This window comes from Dipteris shenzhenensis, chromosome 33, assembly GCF_047967505.1.
Source record: "Dipteris shenzhenensis isolate YYH24624 ecotype China chromosome 33, Dip_SZ_1.0, whole genome shotgun sequence".
Lineage (NCBI taxonomy): Eukaryota > Viridiplantae > Streptophyta > Polypodiopsida > Gleicheniales > Dipteridaceae > Dipteris > Dipteris shenzhenensis.
The window spans coordinates 39,467,193-39,484,179 of NC_141628.1; the positions used below are offsets into that span (position 1 = coordinate 39,467,193).

Below are 16,987 nucleotides of genomic sequence, written 5' to 3' on the forward strand. Positions count from 1 at the left end.
CTTAAGCCTTCCCCCCAAGGCAGCCAAAAATCTCTCAGATATCGTTATGAAATCTCTCTCTCTCTCTCTCTCTCTCTCTCTCTCTCTCTCTCAATTTGTTTCATAGAGACTCACAAAGTAATAATACAAAAGAGAACCTCTCAACACTTAGAAAAGAATATCTCAAGTTGCTAGATTTAAAATTTGAGTTGTTTGAATTGAAACAGAGAGTATATATTCCTCTACAAAAAGAGAGTGGAATATTGAAGAATGCTTCACTTGAAGGAGGGCTTGTGCCATGACAATGCAAGGGCTTGTATCCATCACTAAAGGAGGACGACGGAGCTCACACCACACAAGGAGGCTTTGACACCATGTTGGAGGGATGGAGAGAGCAAGAGAAGGAGACTCACACACAAGATGAGTAACTTTACACTACATTGTATTCCAAATAAACTAGAATATATACATGGTTACCTAGTGTTTGTCCCATGAATCCTATCTTTATGGTGTAATTTACACAATTCTCAACAAAAGACAAGAGGGTGTGGGAATAGAGCATAAGGAGGATGACAATTAGAGCCAAGGTGAAGCATGCATATATGCACTCTAGGGTGAAAATCAAACTTCATGGTGTAAAGGTAAAACTTCTTTTAGGCCATCAGAATTGTTCACACGGGCATGGAGGACGCAGCCATAAAAAACATAGGAAATAACGATGGTTGTTTGGGATTTACTAAAGGTGCTCGCCTCTTTTAGACAGTACTTTACCTGTACTCAGTAAAGTTTCAATGTCTCAGGTGAACTTGTTACATGACCAACCTACACCAAGTTCATGAATTGTGAGCTGAATATTAGGGAGCTTGCATGATTCTAATGGTTGTGCCCTTAGAATGGAAGCAATAGTTTAAGGGCCTATGTCCATGCTACTAGTAGTTCTAGGGGATTGCCAGTTTGCACTAGAAGCTGGTTGGTTGGCTGCTCTGGCCCATTATCTCGCACCTTGAATGCAAGTTTGGTCCAAACAAAAATGTGAATTCAAATCCCGGAGTCTCACGCCATACTGAATAACACACGCGTAAACTGCCATGCTGGCAAAATGGGCACTTGGGTGCGTGCATTTTGCCCATGTGGAAAGAGGCCCTAAGGAGACTCATACGACTGGGTTCATGCCACTCGTCGGCCATCCTCTGAAAGGTTGTGTGAAGGGTTACCGTCCTAGTTGGCCCAATAGGAGGGACAGGTCCGAACACTCACACTAAAGATTCGCGTTCGCCGCGACCTATGAAGGCCGTCCACTCCATGGCCAACTCCTCCAACCATGACATGATTGGCTGATTCCATCTGCTTACCGATCACAGAAGTTGGTAAGATAAATTTTTCATCCGATGATCGCCGATGGTGTGAACCACCATAAGCGGCGGCCATCTTGCAATTTTCTTTGAGTGGGAGGGTGGTGTAAATCCACCCTAATTGCAAAGAGCAATCCAAACATGTCAAGTTTACACCCCAACGTCTCCAACATGATAGGTTGGTGAGAGACGGCAGGTGGTGACAAGTGGAGGCCATAGTCTTGTGAACTCACCTAAGTGCAAAGAGAAATCAAAACATGTAATGGTTAGACTCTTCAAAATCAATGAATGGGGGCAATGTAGAGAAGAATATGGGCTATCGCTCCGAGCATGAGGCGTGATCAGGGAGCATCCCTTCTTCTCATCATCACATTCTGGGCGAGGTGTCAATTCTAGTTCAAAATTTTGGCGACAATTTGAGAAGCCATGGCGCGTTTGCGTGCTGTCGCAGCTCTTGGACGCAAAATCTCGCATCTAGCAATTCCCATTTCCCACAAATTTACCCCTCCCGCATTTCTCCTCCCACTTTCCAAATCATTCTCCCAAGCTGCTGCACTTGTCGACGTCGAACAGCCCCTCCCTGACCTCCCTGTTCCTGATCCCAAGTTGGCCGAGATTATCAGGGCTGTCCCGAGAGATGGGGATGGAACTTCCGTTTCAAAACGAGAAAGAAAGGCAGGTCGAGTGCCCGGCGTTGTGTACAGCCAGGAAGATGGCGATAAGGGTGGCAACAAGCAGCTTATTTCTGTGGAGACTAAACAGATGGCCAGACTTCTGAAAAGGGTCGGATACAGTTTTTTCTTGTCTCGTACTTTTGAATTGGAGATTCGACCGACGATGGACTCGGAAGACATCATTTCCAGGGAAAGGGTTATTCCTCGCTGGGTAGGTTACTTTCCCAGCCAGTGTACATTTTCCTGCCAATAGGCAAAGTTCTTTTTTCAAATCAAAGAAAATGCGCAGACTTGCACGTTTTTCATTAGCATTTGTCAATGCAGTAAAGCCCTCGAATTCTAGACGTCCCCTTTTGTAAAACGTGGAAAACAAAAATACTTCTCTTGCTCCATTGTTTGTCCTAGGATGGGCAAAAGGCTGATATTGTGGCATTCTTTCTTTCATATATGTGGCAATTTTCCCGCAGCTTTTTTCTTCCACAAGAACTAATTGTATCTCCTTACGCAAAAGGAAATGTCAATTATTATTATCCCTAAGTGCTAGTCTTTTCATGTCTGGCTTTTTATGAAGTTTCCTGCTTTTGGATGAAAACTCCTTGAAGGTTAATGTGGTTGTAGATGCATGGTTTTTAAAGTGGCTGAATTAGAGAGCATAATTTGTGCAACAATCTACAACCAATGCGGGTGGTTGTTCATGATGTGGTGGGGATGTCGGGTGTTGTATTAATGGTGGTTTTTGTAATACCACAGAGGTCTGTTGTGAAATTCAGTCTCACAAATAGATGTAGCCAGGGATGTACACGAGCTTTTTGATCATCTTCTCCTTTAATGCTAGTGTTAGACTATACCAGAGAAAACTACATGAGTGTAACATCATGGACAGAAAGGTGTACAAAATTTTGCGAAAGAAAGGGAAAAGATCATATTGACATTATGCTGAATTGGACTCTCCAGCGGTTTCTGAGAATAGAATAGATACATATTACAGTACTTCTGATGTCCAGCAGCAATGCATACAACATATGCAATTCCAGAATCCAGGAGATGATGTTGGTATACACTGTTAGTTAGATCGCTACGGTGCAGAGTGAGAAATAGCTAGGTACATGTGGATGAAATTCGTGCAGGACATGAGAGCATGCTTTCTTCCACTGCAGTACCAGGACTGTTTGGAGACCTTCGAGCTGTCCTACGCAGGTTTCTAGGAGGGCGAGATACATGCCAGGTACAAAAAAGAAAACCGTTGCTATCATTGTCAAGTGCAAGGCTATGAGAAGCGAAATAACCGGCACACAAAGAAGCTCCATAAGGAGATGGCGATTCTACTTGGCAAGCAACCTCATCCCCAGCAAAGACAACATTGGCCATCATTGGGGAGATCGGGAATGAGCAGAAGGGGGAGTCTTATGTGTTTCCCATCATGTTTCAGTTCTATGGCCAGATCAGTAGTTAGTTAGGTCTTCATCTTGGTTGATTCCAAAGCAGCCAAGCACGCTCGACTTCTTCTTTCACCTACAGATGCAGACGCCTTGAACGGAGCATTTACCGGGCAATATGCGTTGAAAACAATGTAGGATCGATAAACGAGAGAGCAAGTACAAGGTACAAGAGTTGAAAGATAGCAGCCGTCACGTTCAACTAGAACTAGAGTTTTATGAAAAGAAAAGTACATAATACTTGTAGCTAGACCCTAGGACTAAGTCTCCTAGGTGTCACATAGGACTAAGTGTCCTATGTGGCATAAAAGGCACAAAATAAACTAAGTGCCTATAACTATGCCTACAAGGCACATACCAAGGCCCATAGGGCATCACTAGAACTGGGAGAAGATGGCCTACAAACCCCCCTCCATGGTATGGGCTGAAGTATTGTCTCAGAATACCTGGTATTTTGTGGTCATGGTGGCACATGTTCATCTATCTTAGCCACCTATGAATGTACAAGGTATGTCAGATCATGTAACAAAGGGAACCAAGTGTAAAGCCTGTCGGAAGACTTCGAACTTGGGACGAGGGAGTGCCTTTGTAAACAGATCTGCTATGTTGTCCTGTGTGGGAAGACAGGACAACTCTATGTCTCCTGCTGACAACTGCTCTTGAACATAATGATAGTGAACTTCAATGTGCTTGGTATGCGCATGAAACATTGGGTTACGCGCAATGGCCAAAGCACTCTGGCTGTCAGTGTAGACCATGGTGGAGGATGTCTGGCGAATACCAAGATCTGTAAGTAACTGTCGAAGCTAGACACTCTCTATTGTAGTGGTGAAGGCTGCCTTGTACTCATCCTCACAGCTAGATGTGGCAACTGTTGGTTGCTTCTTGCTAAGCCAAGAGATACATGAATTGCCAAGCAAAAAACAATTGCCGGTATGTGACACTCTGGTGTCGGAACAACCTGCCCAGTCACTATCTGTGTAAGGATGCATGGTAAGTGAACCCTGGTCACCATAGAAGTGGGCTAAATCTTGAGTGCCTCTGAGATATCTGAAGACTCTCTTCACTGCCTGCCAATGCTGTGAATTGGGCATGTGCATGAACCTGCTGAGTTGAGATACTGCATATTGTAAGTCAGGTGTGGTGTGACATAAGTAAATGAGACATCCAACAGCCTGCTGGTAAAGAGTGATATCACATGGTGGGCTCCCATCATGAGCTGAAAATTTGAAGCCAGGGTCCACTGGTGTAGAGATTGGCTTGCAATCCTCAAACTGAAAACGATCAAGGAGCTGTCCAATATACTTGGACTGTGACATCATGATACCCCCCTCAACATGAGCAAACTGAATGCCCAAATAATAGTGAAGTGGTCCCATGTCTGACATTTCAAAAACCTGCTGCAAATCAACCTTGAAAGCTGCAATATGTTGAGTATCTGGGCCCGTGATGAGCATATCATCCACATATAAAATCAGCACTAAAAAATCAGATCCACTCCCACGGACATAAAGAGTGGGTTCTGTGGGGCTATTCGGAAAACCAAGGGATAGTAAGTGTGCATGAATTTTGGCATACCATGCCCTGGGTGCCTGCTTCAAGCCATACAGGGCTTTTCTAAGCCGGCATACCTTGTTTTCAGAATTAACAACCTCAAAGCCAGAAGGTTGTGTGACATAGACTTCTTCCTGCAGATCCCCATGAAGAAAAGCAGTTTTGATGTCAAGCTGGTGCACTTGCCAATGATGATGGGCTGCAATGGATTATGGCAATGACACATCTAATGGTAGTAATCCTGGATGTGGGAGCAAATGTCTCTTCAAAGTCAATGCCTTGTTGTTGGGCATACCCTTTTGCAACAAGACGGGCTTTGTGTTGATCTATACTGCCATCAGATTTCCTTTTTAATTTGTAGACCCACCGGGTACCAATGGCATGCTTGCCGGGAGGGAGATCTACTAATTCCCATGTGTCATTTTTGGCAATGGATTGTAACTCAGCTTTCATTGCATCCATCCACTCTTTGTTGTCAAAAGCATCTTTATGGCACAAAGGCTCTTCATTGCAAGCTGTAGCAAGGAGTCCTCTTGTTTGCTGTCCCTCAATGTATCATGAAGCCATCTGGGAACTTGCCTTTGCTGTCTATTGACAGCTCTTCTTCAATTGGCTGATCATTGCTTGTTGGAGGGTGACACGTCCCAGCACTCCTGAAACCCCTGATCTGCAAAACAACCACACACAACATCAGAACTGAGCAGGCTGCTCACCACCCAACCATGACATCTACGGGATGTGATCCCGAATCAAAAGATGTCCCCTCCGAGCCACGAGTTGAGCTACTGGCACGAACTCCCAATCAGATCCAAACCAGCCTAGTGTCCCATACCACCAGGTGGCGCTGTGAAGCCCTGGATCTGTCACTGGGCCTTGGGCTACGCTAAGATGCAGGCGCGCGTCCGCGACTCAATCGAGGATCAGACCTAGCACCTGGGAACGAGACTTGCTCCCAACTGCACACTGAGAACTGAACCCCTTGGGCCTCTTTTATAGACTCGGGCCCCCCAACAACGAAGTATTGAAAGTACAATTACAAGAGAGTGGGCAGGTAATGACATTGACTGAAATACCTGTCATCGCGACTTGGTTTGCTCCCTTGGCTGCGGTACGTGGACCCGCCTGGAGCTTCGGTCCTAACCAACTTTTGGTTCTTCCGCTTAGGACACTCATTCTTTGTGTGGCCCCGCTCCTCGCAATAGAAGCATCGCCCTTCTTTCTTGAGCCTTAGAGTGCGAAGGAAACGGGCTTTATCATTCTTTCCTGGAGTTAAGCTTTTCCTGGAGGTGTTGTGCATAGACTTCGTCTCCGCAATACCAGTCGTATGCTGAAAGAACTTGCGTTTGTTCTTTCCACTCGTATCGGTAACTGTGGTTGCCTTGGTACCGGCCATGGTATCATCATATATGCGTGCATATGTCATGGCCTCCTGCAACGTTGTGCACTTGTTGTTCTTTATCTGCAACTTGTAGGAGTCTGGCAAACCATCCACGAAGAAACCTAACAAGGTTACTGGATCCATTTTAGTGGCCTTGGTTTGCAGATCCCTAAATCTTTGAAGATAAACTTCAAAGGTCAAGTTTAATTTTGACATATCGAGGGCCTTGAGCTTGCTAACGATATCGTAGTCATCCTCCTTCTTCAGGAACTTCTTCCTGAAGATGCCCTCAAAATCTGTCCAAGTATCAGGCTTAGGCTGGAGTTCTTTCCACCATAGCAAGGCTTTACCTGACATAAACCCTGCTGCAAGCTGGATCTTTTTCTCATCTGGATAGGGGTGGAATTGGAAGTGTACTTGCCACTTGTGTAACCAAGTGTCAACTACCTCCTTTGTTCTTGACTTTTGGTCACCCGGGAAAGGATCTGGAGTTATATTCGGGCCTAGTACTGAAGCCATGGCATCCACATGTGTGAGTGCCTTTACAGTACTAGCCAGAAGAGTGAGAGTTGCTTGTATCCCCTGGAGTTGCTGTGTCAACCCCGATTGATTAACATTGACCTGCTCGAATTTGCCATCAAGAGCAGTCGTAAATTCACTGAAGGCCTTTTTGGTTATCAGGTCGTCATAGAGACCCTGATCCTCCTCTCCCACAGGAGTGTAATCCAAGTCCTGCTCTCCCATGGTGAACTCGGGATTTGGAGCATCAGACATGGCTGAAATCTGATTTGAATACGAACTGAGAGAAATAATTGACTGAAACGAAGCACAGAGGAGGATGGAGCAGAAGAAAACCGTCCCGAATGATGCTGACGGAGGGAGTTGCTGGAACCTGGCGAATCGGAAGCCCACGAATCCCGAGGCCTCTCCGAACCCGCAACCCGGATGCACGCGCTGCTGAAGTGGCTGTACGGCTGCTGACGCAGGCCGTACAGATGCTGACGGAGGCCGTACAGTTGCTGACGTGGCTGTATGGCGTCCGTACAGTCTGCAGGTACAGGTGCACAGACAGGGTTCGCAGCAGCAGATGCAGGGCTGACGCAGCTTGTACGGTGCTGTTGCAGGGCTGGCGCCGGTATTCCATACAGTCCGTACGGTGCTGATGCAGAGCCTTCGATGGCTGTCGCAGGCTGACGCAGGCAGGGTCGGATGAGGCAGGCTGCTCGATGCAGGGCAGCGCTGAAATCGAGGTGCTGCCTCGAAGCTGTAGGCTGGCTTGTGGGTAGGCTGGTACCCTGCCCCCACCTATATAGGGTGCAGGGCAGCCTTATTTGGAAGCTGTGCTTCCAAAAAAGGCCAAGCCCCCCCTAGCTTTGGAGGGGTGCTTTTTCGAAAAAAGCACCCCCTGCGCAGGCTGCACGCAGCCCTATGCGCAGGCTGCTCACAGCCTTCTGTGCAGGCTGTACACAGCCTGTTGCGCAGGCTCTCAAGCCTCTCGTTGCCCCCAGCCTACTCCGTACCATCCCAGGTGCCTCTTCCACGCCTCCCGTGCTGCTCTTTTCCGCCCCTCTCTCCTGCTTTTCTGCTCTCTTTCCCCTTCCTCTAGCCTTCTCTCACAGGCCTTCAGAGATCTCGATTTTTTTTTCTCTCTCCTATTCTTCTTTCTTTTCCAGATATCTCTCCACCCCTTCTATCCCAGGTAGCCAGCAAAAACGCAGCAACAGATTTTCGAAATTTAGGGCATACCTGGAGGAGAAATCCGTCAAAAATTCTCGCATCAGAAGTTCCTACCTCAGGAGCTGGCTCTGATACCAACTGACACGTCCCAGCACTCCTGAAACCCCTGATCTGCAAAACAACCACACACAACATCAGAACTGAGCAGGCTGCTCACCACCCAACCATGACATCTACGGGATGTGATCCCGAATCAGAAGATGTCCCCTCCGAGCCATGAGCTGAGCTACTGGCACGAACTCCCAATCAGATCCAAACCAGCCTGGTGTCCCATACCACCAGGTGGCGCTGTGAAGCCCTGGATCTGTCACTGGGCCTTGGGCTACGCTAAGATGCAGGCGCGCGTCCGCGACTCAATCCAGGATCAGACCTAGCACCTGGGAACGAGATTTGCTCCCAATTGCACACTGAGAACTGAACCCCTTGGGCCTCTTTTATACACTCGGGCCCCCGGCGCCAAAAATAGCGAAGACCTATAAATAGTTCGTACCCTTGCCACTCAACCCGAGAATCAAGCCTGCCTAGCTCTAAGCCTCCCCAGGCTAACCTGAGCTAGCTCTGTGTACCTAGTACACGTCAGATACCAATCCGTGCACATGACAGAGGGCTTGCAGGAGGCTCATGTTGCTGGTCAAAGTCCCCTTTTGAGGAAGGTAGAGGTAACCAAGAGTCAAAGGCATCAAACATGTCAATTTCTGGCTTAGCTTTGCAGTCCACAAGAGGAGAGGCCGAATGTTCAGCAAAGATTACATCTCTACTGACAATAATCTTCCCAGTATTTGGTTGGTATAACCTATACCCTCTGCTCTCTTGGTTGTAACCAATAAATATGCATTTGATTGCCTTGTCATCAAGCTTATGTCTCAGCTGAGATGGTACATGAACATATGCAAGAGACCCAAAAACTCTCATGTGTGAAAGTGAAGGCTTCTTGCCTTTCCATGCTTCATAAGGTGTAACAGTCTTCAATGCCCTTGCAGGTGATCTATTCAGCACATAGTTGGCACACATCACTGTATCAAGCCAAAATTTATTAGGCAAGGACTTGGCCTTAAGCATGCATCTGGCCATCTCCATAGTGGACCTGTTCTTCCTTTCAAGAACAGGATTATGCTGAGGAGTGTAAGGAGGAGTGCATGAGTGAACAATGCCCCGTGAAGACAAAAATGCATCAAACTCCTTTGACATATACTCTCCCCCCCTATCTGTGTTGAGGGTGACAAGCTTGCATCCTGATTCATTCTCAACCATATTCAGCCACCTCTGAAAGCACGAGAACACTTCAGATTTAGCTTTTAAAGCATATACCCAACAATATCTTGTGAAGTCATCAATGAGAGTCATGAAATATTTGTACCCCCCAATGGCATTTGTCCTCATTGGGCCACAGACATCACTGTGTACTCGCTGCAATTTAATTTGTGAGAGTTTTGGACAATTCTTTTGAAAAGGAAACGGATGCATCTTACCCAAAAGACAACTCACACACATGTTTGGAAACTGTGTGAGTTTGAGGTACATCATTTGCCATGTCCTGTGAATGTAACTTGGCAAGAGCTCTATAATTCAGATGACCCATTCTCTCATGCCAAAGATGAGTTTCAGCAAGCTGTGAATCTGAAATAGCAAATGCTTCAATAGAGAGTGCAGCTGAGTGATCATCAAGATGATAAAGGCCCTTTTTCAAAGTGCCAGTGAGAACTATGGCATTGTCATCACGAAGATCATATACTAGGCATCTGTATCCATCAAAAATCACTCTGAAACCTGAAGTGGCAATTGCTGAAATTGAAATCAAGTTGACTTCAATTCCAGGCACAAAGAGAACATTTGTCAAAGTGACAAGATGGCTTGAAATGGTGTGAGTTGCACATCTCCAATTCCTTTCACAGCATAGGAGGCATTATTAGCACATGTGATAGTTCCCCCATGAGGTGCATTAGCTAAGGAATGAAACAACTGTTTGCAAGATGTGACGTGCTTGGAAGGAGCACTATCAAAATACCAAGATTGAGCATCATTAGTAGTAAAGAGTGCATCAACTTTGGAGGGATCAAATCAGCAATGGACAGCCCATGCCCAATCATCCTGAAGAGCATGTGCATGTGAAGCATCTTCTGGCTCGTGAGATTCAATTGCATGTGAGGCATTAACTGTCAATCCTGCTTTCTTTTTCTCCGAAGGAATGCGCTTCCTGCATTCTGAAATGTCATGTCCAGGCTTGTGACAATAGTTGCATCTTTTCTTCTTTGACTTATCCGCTGTATTTTTAGATGCATTGGAGGAATTGCCACTGCCATGCGCACATTTAGGCTTGCCCATGGGCTTGGAAGCCTTGCCTCTTCCTATCTGCTGTGAAGCAATTGCATGATCAGGAATAATAGCTTGTCTATTGGCTCGACTTTGCTCTTCCTGCAAAAGCAATGTAACTAGCTGATCAAAAGAGTAGTGGTCTGGATTACCTATGGCCACTAATCGAAGAGTTGTAGCAAACCCTTGATATGTATCTGGTAGTCCATTCAATGTGGTACTGACAAGCTGAGAATTTGGCACCACCTCATCAATATTGGCAAGTTGTTCCACGAGGTCCTTGACCTTTGTCAGGTATGCATCCAGAGTCACCTTCATTCATACCGACTTCCTGCAATTGCCGTCTTAAATATGCAACATGTGCCTCATTGCGAATCTGATAAAGAGAAGCCAATTCGTCCCAAGCATCCTTTGCTGTCCTGCAAGACCGGATGTGTGGAATAATGATTCTCTTGCATGATAAAGCAATACAGGAATGTGCATTTGCATCTCTGGCATCCCATCTTGATTGTTCCTGAGTTGGGGGAGCAACAGTAGGGGTGCTAGAAGATAAGGCATCAGGAGTAGTACCCTCTGCAGAGGGACCAGCAGTAGAGGCAACCACTATAGCATTGGCTAGCCTCAGATCAACCCCAGAAACAATATTCCAAAAATGCCTTGCAACAAGAATATGTTTCATGAGAAAGGACCACATCGGATAGTTGGTCCCGTCCAACTTATCATCTTCACGAAGAATGCCAAATAGATCATGATTGTTGCTAGCCATTGCAAATGGGATACCCTGAAAAAAAAAAAAGGGAGGACCTGAAAACACAAAAGCCTCAAGGCTATCATGCAAAGAGCTGGCCGTCCAAAAATGACAGCAAATGTCTACAAGTAAATGTTCTGCAAATTTCCAGCCCAAATCAAAGGGTAAATGCAAATTTGACCCAAATGTGACTGTGTCAAGCAATGTTCACTGCAAAAAACAGCAAATCTGGCAAAAGCCCCAAATTTAATGAGGGCAAATAGGCTAAAAAGAGGGCAAATACAGAAAAGCTCCAATTTTTGCTGAGATTTTTGCAAATGTGACCCAATGTATTGTAGTCTGACCCAATGTCCTGCAAATGTGACTCAATGTCCTGCAATTTGACCCAATGTAGTGCAATCAAACAAGGAATTGCAGACCAAGTCCCAAAACTCTAGTGTTCTTGCAAGAAGTTGCAACTAGAGGAGACGAAAGGTATTGAAAGCCCCAAAATTTGCCAAAGTCCTGTATATGACTTCACACGTGCCAAACCTGTACGGAAATCTCGAAACAAGTACGAGCTGTACGGACATCTGTTCTGTACGGGCGGTACAAAGTGCTCTTGTACGGATGTACGGAGTAGGTCCAATGTATGGTGTACGTACAACGTACATAGCATGTACTATGTACGATGTACGGCGCAAGTACAAAGTACGGAGAATGTATGTGGTTGTAGGGAATGTAGGTACGGAGCATAGTATGGAGCGCAGTACGGAGCAGGTACGGAGCAAGTATGGAGCGCAGTACGGAGCAGGTACGTTGTACGAAAAGCTTTTGTACGGCTATATGGAGGATGTATGATAGGGGTAACGTATAGACGTCCATACCAGTGTACGGACTGTACGGATGAAGGTATAGGGAGTAGGTGCAAATTCGGGGGTAGGAGACAAGTCGAACTGAGCTCTGATACCACTGTAGGGTCGATAAACGAGAGAGCAAGTACAAGGTACAAGAGTCGAAAGATAGCAGCCGTCACATCAACTAGAGTTTTATGAAAAGAAAAGTATATAGTACTTGTAGCTAGACCCTAGGACTAAGTGTCCTAGGTGTCACATAGGACTAAGTGTCCTATGTGGCATAAAAGGCACAAAATAAACTAAGTGCCTATAACTATGCCTAGGGCCCATAGGGCATCACTAGAATTGGGAGAAGATGGCCTACAAACAACATGGAGGCAAAATAAGCCATCTTAAAGATTTTTTGGGTGGGTCTATTGCCAGCCACTTAGGATTGCATTGACATAGGTAAAACATATCATCTTGGGAGCCTGTGATGGTAGTAGTTTGAGGTCGGACCCAACTATCAGACTAAGGTTTGGATCTCAGCATTCGAGCCATTGGTGCAAAGTTAATTTATGGGTGTTGAGAGGTTTCTGCACGACCATTCCATCGAGGTGATCAAGGAGCTCCATCAAGATGGTGAAGTTTTCTGATCTATGTCAACAATGTTGCAGTCACAAACCTACAACATGAAGTCTTATTTGCAGGAAATGTTTCACGTCCAGTATGCCATCATCCATGCCATCAGATTGAGCTCATTCCAAAGGCTCTCCACCTAGCAAGCACCCCTGTGGAGGAAGACCTAGTTGGAGTATTCGCCAAGGAACTGCAGACACTAAGGCAAAAACGGTGTTTAATGCTTGATTGACAATGCAAAGCATATCCAATGGGCACAATACTTTGCACACACCTCCACCCAGGTTGTATTGACTTGCGTACAAAGTGGAAGCCCCATCCGATAAGCACTTGTTCGAATAACACACCTAGGACCATGTTTTTTTATGGTTGTGCATGACGCTGAGGCACAAACGGTGTTTAATACTTGATATACCATGCAAATCATATCCGATGGGCACAATACCTTGCATGCACCACAACCTAGGTAGTATTGAGTTTCATGCAAAGTGGCGTGTCCATCCAATAAGTACTTGATCGGATAACACACCTAGAAGCGTGTTTTTTTACGGATGTGCATGACACTAAGGCAAAAATGGTATTTAATGCTCGATCGACGATGCAAAGCATATCCGATGGGCACAATACTTTTCTTGCGCCTCAATCTAGGTGGTATTGACTTTTGTTTAAAGAGGCACACCCATTCGATACGTACATGGTCGGATAATACACCTAAGAGTGTGCTTTTTTACAGATGTGCATATCACTAGGGGACAAACTCCCCATCTTTTTTGTCAAGACAGTTCAGCCAAGACGTGTATGGAATCTGGATTGCGTTGTGAACAAGATGACAGTTAAGAGTTGGTTTTCCATACCCAAGATTGACTACATCTTGGAGCGACTCAATGGAGCCAAGATGTTGTTAAAGATTGATTTGAAAAGTGGGTATAATCAGATTGGCATTCATCGGTCTGCATTGTTGTTTCCTACTAAAACAAAAAATGCTTCCATATCTTGAGGGCATGGATAACTGCAAGGTCATTCACTAAACACCAGGTCTCGACGGGGATCATCTTGCATCCTTCAAATGCAATCGAGTAACCAAGATTGCTCTAATAGCGTAGTCGTTGGTGTTGGTTCTCATATCAAATAGTAGGTCCCATCAATGGGCGGATGCCAAGCACAAAGCTATGGTAAATGCATTCTCCTAGCTAGCCAAAGGTTGTTGTAAATGCTTCCAGAGTGAAGCAGATGGGATGCTTCTTGTTTGTGATGGGTACCGTAACTTTGCCAAGTCTTTAATATGCTTCCTCTAAGCTCGGCAATTTCCCATGAATATGTGGACCTCCTATGCATTTGTGAACACCTCCCAATTCACGATGTGTTTTACCTTCGGAAGGTTTAAGTGAACACTTGTAGAATTGATGATGTATGTACCTCCTCCAAAAAGAAACTGCTTTTCTTGGCATTGATGTACAAGTGGTTGTCCTTTAGAAGTTGTAGGACCTGTCTAACATAATGATCATATTGAACACAATGATCTACGGCATCATGTGCTGAACGACACAAGTGCATCTGTGAAACCAAACACAAACTCGAACCGAGCTTTCTCTTTGGATATTTGGAGAGCAAAGGCTTACAGAGTAGAAGGAAGCATATTTTTCAAATCAATTTCTCTATAATATTCATAGGATCTCCCAGCAAATGTCCATTGATGCATGTGCAAGTTTGTACTGAGGAAAAGGGACAGAATGAAGTCGACAAAACTGTACATCTTGGTGCTGAACCATGATAATCCAAGGGGAGTCCTAACTCCCATAAAAAATATTAGGCCTAGTAAGTGAAAGTGAGCTAAGTGAACCCCAAATAATGAAGAAAGAACGGGTAGGAGGAAAACCTTGCATGGCAATTCTGCTATCCCAGTCCAAATGAACTTGGCACAACTAGTATAAGAAGAAAAGACATCAAGGCAAGCAATGTGAAGAGGATTGCTTGGAGTTGATACTAGATTCTAGCAAGTGGACAACTACCTTGCCCTTACCATGATTCAAAGTGCACATGTTCAACAAGTGACCAAGCTTGTTGCGTTTGAGTCCAGGCTTGGCATTGCCGACTCGATGGTTCTTATGATTGTTCTTTTTCTTAGGTTTCCCATTGTGACCGGCCGCCAAGGTCCAATCTCTTTGTAGAACTTCGTAAAGTGAATCAATTGATCAAGTGTGTCCAATCTGTTTCTCCTAAACCCATTCTAGGAATTTAGTAGTGATCTCTCTGAATTGCTGAATAAAGGCATCGAAGGGCTTCCCACCCTTATTTAGGATTTGGAGCTCTTAAAAATTGTCAAACTCATCCATTCTTTTGTGAACATGCCACAAAATTCATTTCAAGTCTTCCTTTTCTTTGAGGTCATGCCATGAATAGGTTGAATATGATTAGGATAATTTGTTATGGCAAAATGTGCCTCCCACCTATTAATCCAAAAGCAACACAATTCTGTGCACCCTCTTTGTTATCCCTTGAGTATGTTAGAAATTACGGCATCTCATGAGTGAGGGCTTCTATGTGGGTGTGCCCGCCCAGACAAGATTAGGGTTTTCGATTAGTTTAGAGTTTGATTCCGGCTGGATTTGGGGCAGGTTTCTTAAGGTATGGGGCCAAAATGGAGATGCGAAACAAGCCACCAGGATTGGTAAACCTTGGTCGGGTAAACTTGCCTTGGTCACCCAAGTCGGCTGACATGGGTTGGGTCAATCGACCTGACGTGGGTCGGTTGACTGGCTGGTATAGCCCCTTGGGTCAGCCATTTTACTGCCTTGTGTATAGGGCCCTCCTCCCGTATCAATTGTATCCTTTTCTCTCTCACACACACACACACACACACACACACACACACACACACACACACATGCACTCACACGCACGCGCGCACACACACACACACACACATGCACTCACACGCACGCACACACGCACGGTGCTTGTGCACAGTTCCTATGCAATATGTCATGGTTCCTTGCCTCATCTCTGATTTGCACTCTTCCTCTCTCTTGCTTTCTTGTGTTTCACACTTCCCTATTGGCAACGTGTTATGTTTGACATGGTATTAGAGCAAGCTGTTTGTTCGGAGCTTGGACCTAGAGGAGAGACGATTGCAGGCGTCTAGATCGAGGTTGGTTGTTGCTGAATCCAAGATACTGTTGCGGCCCACCCTCAATTGCATCGCCCATGGATGAAACCATTGCTCATGTCTTGATTGTGTGGTGATGGCACAATATTGTGGCATGGACAGCTCGCTGATGATCCTAGGGCAGCCCTTTCTCATGATACTCAAATTGTTCCTGCTTTCTACATTGAGAAATGCAAGCCCCCCCCCCCCCCCCCTACACGTGCCTTACCCAGAGAGGGCTTGTGGGGGGGAGTGCGGGCTGACTACAGCCCCACAACATGGTATTTGGCAAGCAAGGAAGGCTCAAGTTACACAGCTATGAACGAGATGTGTTCAGCAGTTAATTGCTTATGAGGTGCAGAGACTATGGACAGGTTGTGTTCCGAGTCCATTGATTGGGGTTGCTAGACGTGATGCTTTCACCAGGGGATATTGGGCACGGTCTGTGCGACGTGCTTCTGATGGAGAGAGATGCCACCAAAGACCCGAGGTGAGAACATGGAGAAACTATCCACAGCTCATCATTCTTCACCTGGTATTCACTGCACACTGACATGGGAAATCAAAGACATGCTGACCTCTTTTCCGTTCATTGTGGCATTCTGCTTCGAGGATCCAAGCTATTTAGTGCTGTCACCGAGATGAATCCATTATTCCCGGTGCTGGAGGGTCCATGGTTGCATCTTCATCAGCTTTCTTCTTTGGCATATCTGCTCACTATGAGCTGCAAAGAGGGTGTTAGAATCGTGAGTGAGGGCTTTTATGTGGGTGTGCCTGCCCAGATATGAGTAGGATTTCCGATTAGTGTCGGTGATTGACCCTGGGTCGGCCATTTTGTTTCCCTATATGTAGGGCCCTTCTCTCCTATCAATTGTATCTTTTTCACTCACTCACACACACTGCTTGTGCACAGTTCCTATGCAATATATCAGGGCTCCTTGCCTCATCTCTGATTCACATTTTTTCTCTCTTGCTGTCTCGTGTTTCATGCTTCCACATGTGCAACATTTGACAAGTAGACCTCAAAATGTTTGTGGACAATGTGCACATTCAGTTTTGACGAGACACCTTCATGCAGGCTGCTAAGAAGGAATGTTATGTTGTACAAGGCCATCTTATAATACCACATGGGGAGTGGAGCGGGCTTTTCAGATTTTGAGTCTATTGCAGGTACAGAGGGCTCTTGATAAGCAGTCCGATGAAGATAGAGGGGACTGTGG

At 45.6% G+C, this 16,987-nt stretch overlaps 1 protein-coding gene across 1 annotated transcript in view; it reads left to right on the forward strand.

Moving 5' to 3' along the window:
* Positions 1-1,613: 1,613 nt before the first annotated feature.
* LOC147880098 (uncharacterized) overlaps positions 1,614-16,987 on the forward strand; it is a 29,810-nt gene continuing 14,436 nt past the window's right edge. Inside the window, exon 1 of the mRNA XM_087371740.1 lies at positions 1,614-2,216. Within this exon, the coding sequence (XP_087227866.1) occupies positions 1,758-2,216 (459 nt within the window). The 5' untranslated portion in view covers positions 1,614-1,757. The remainder of the gene's footprint in view (positions 2,217-16,987) is intronic.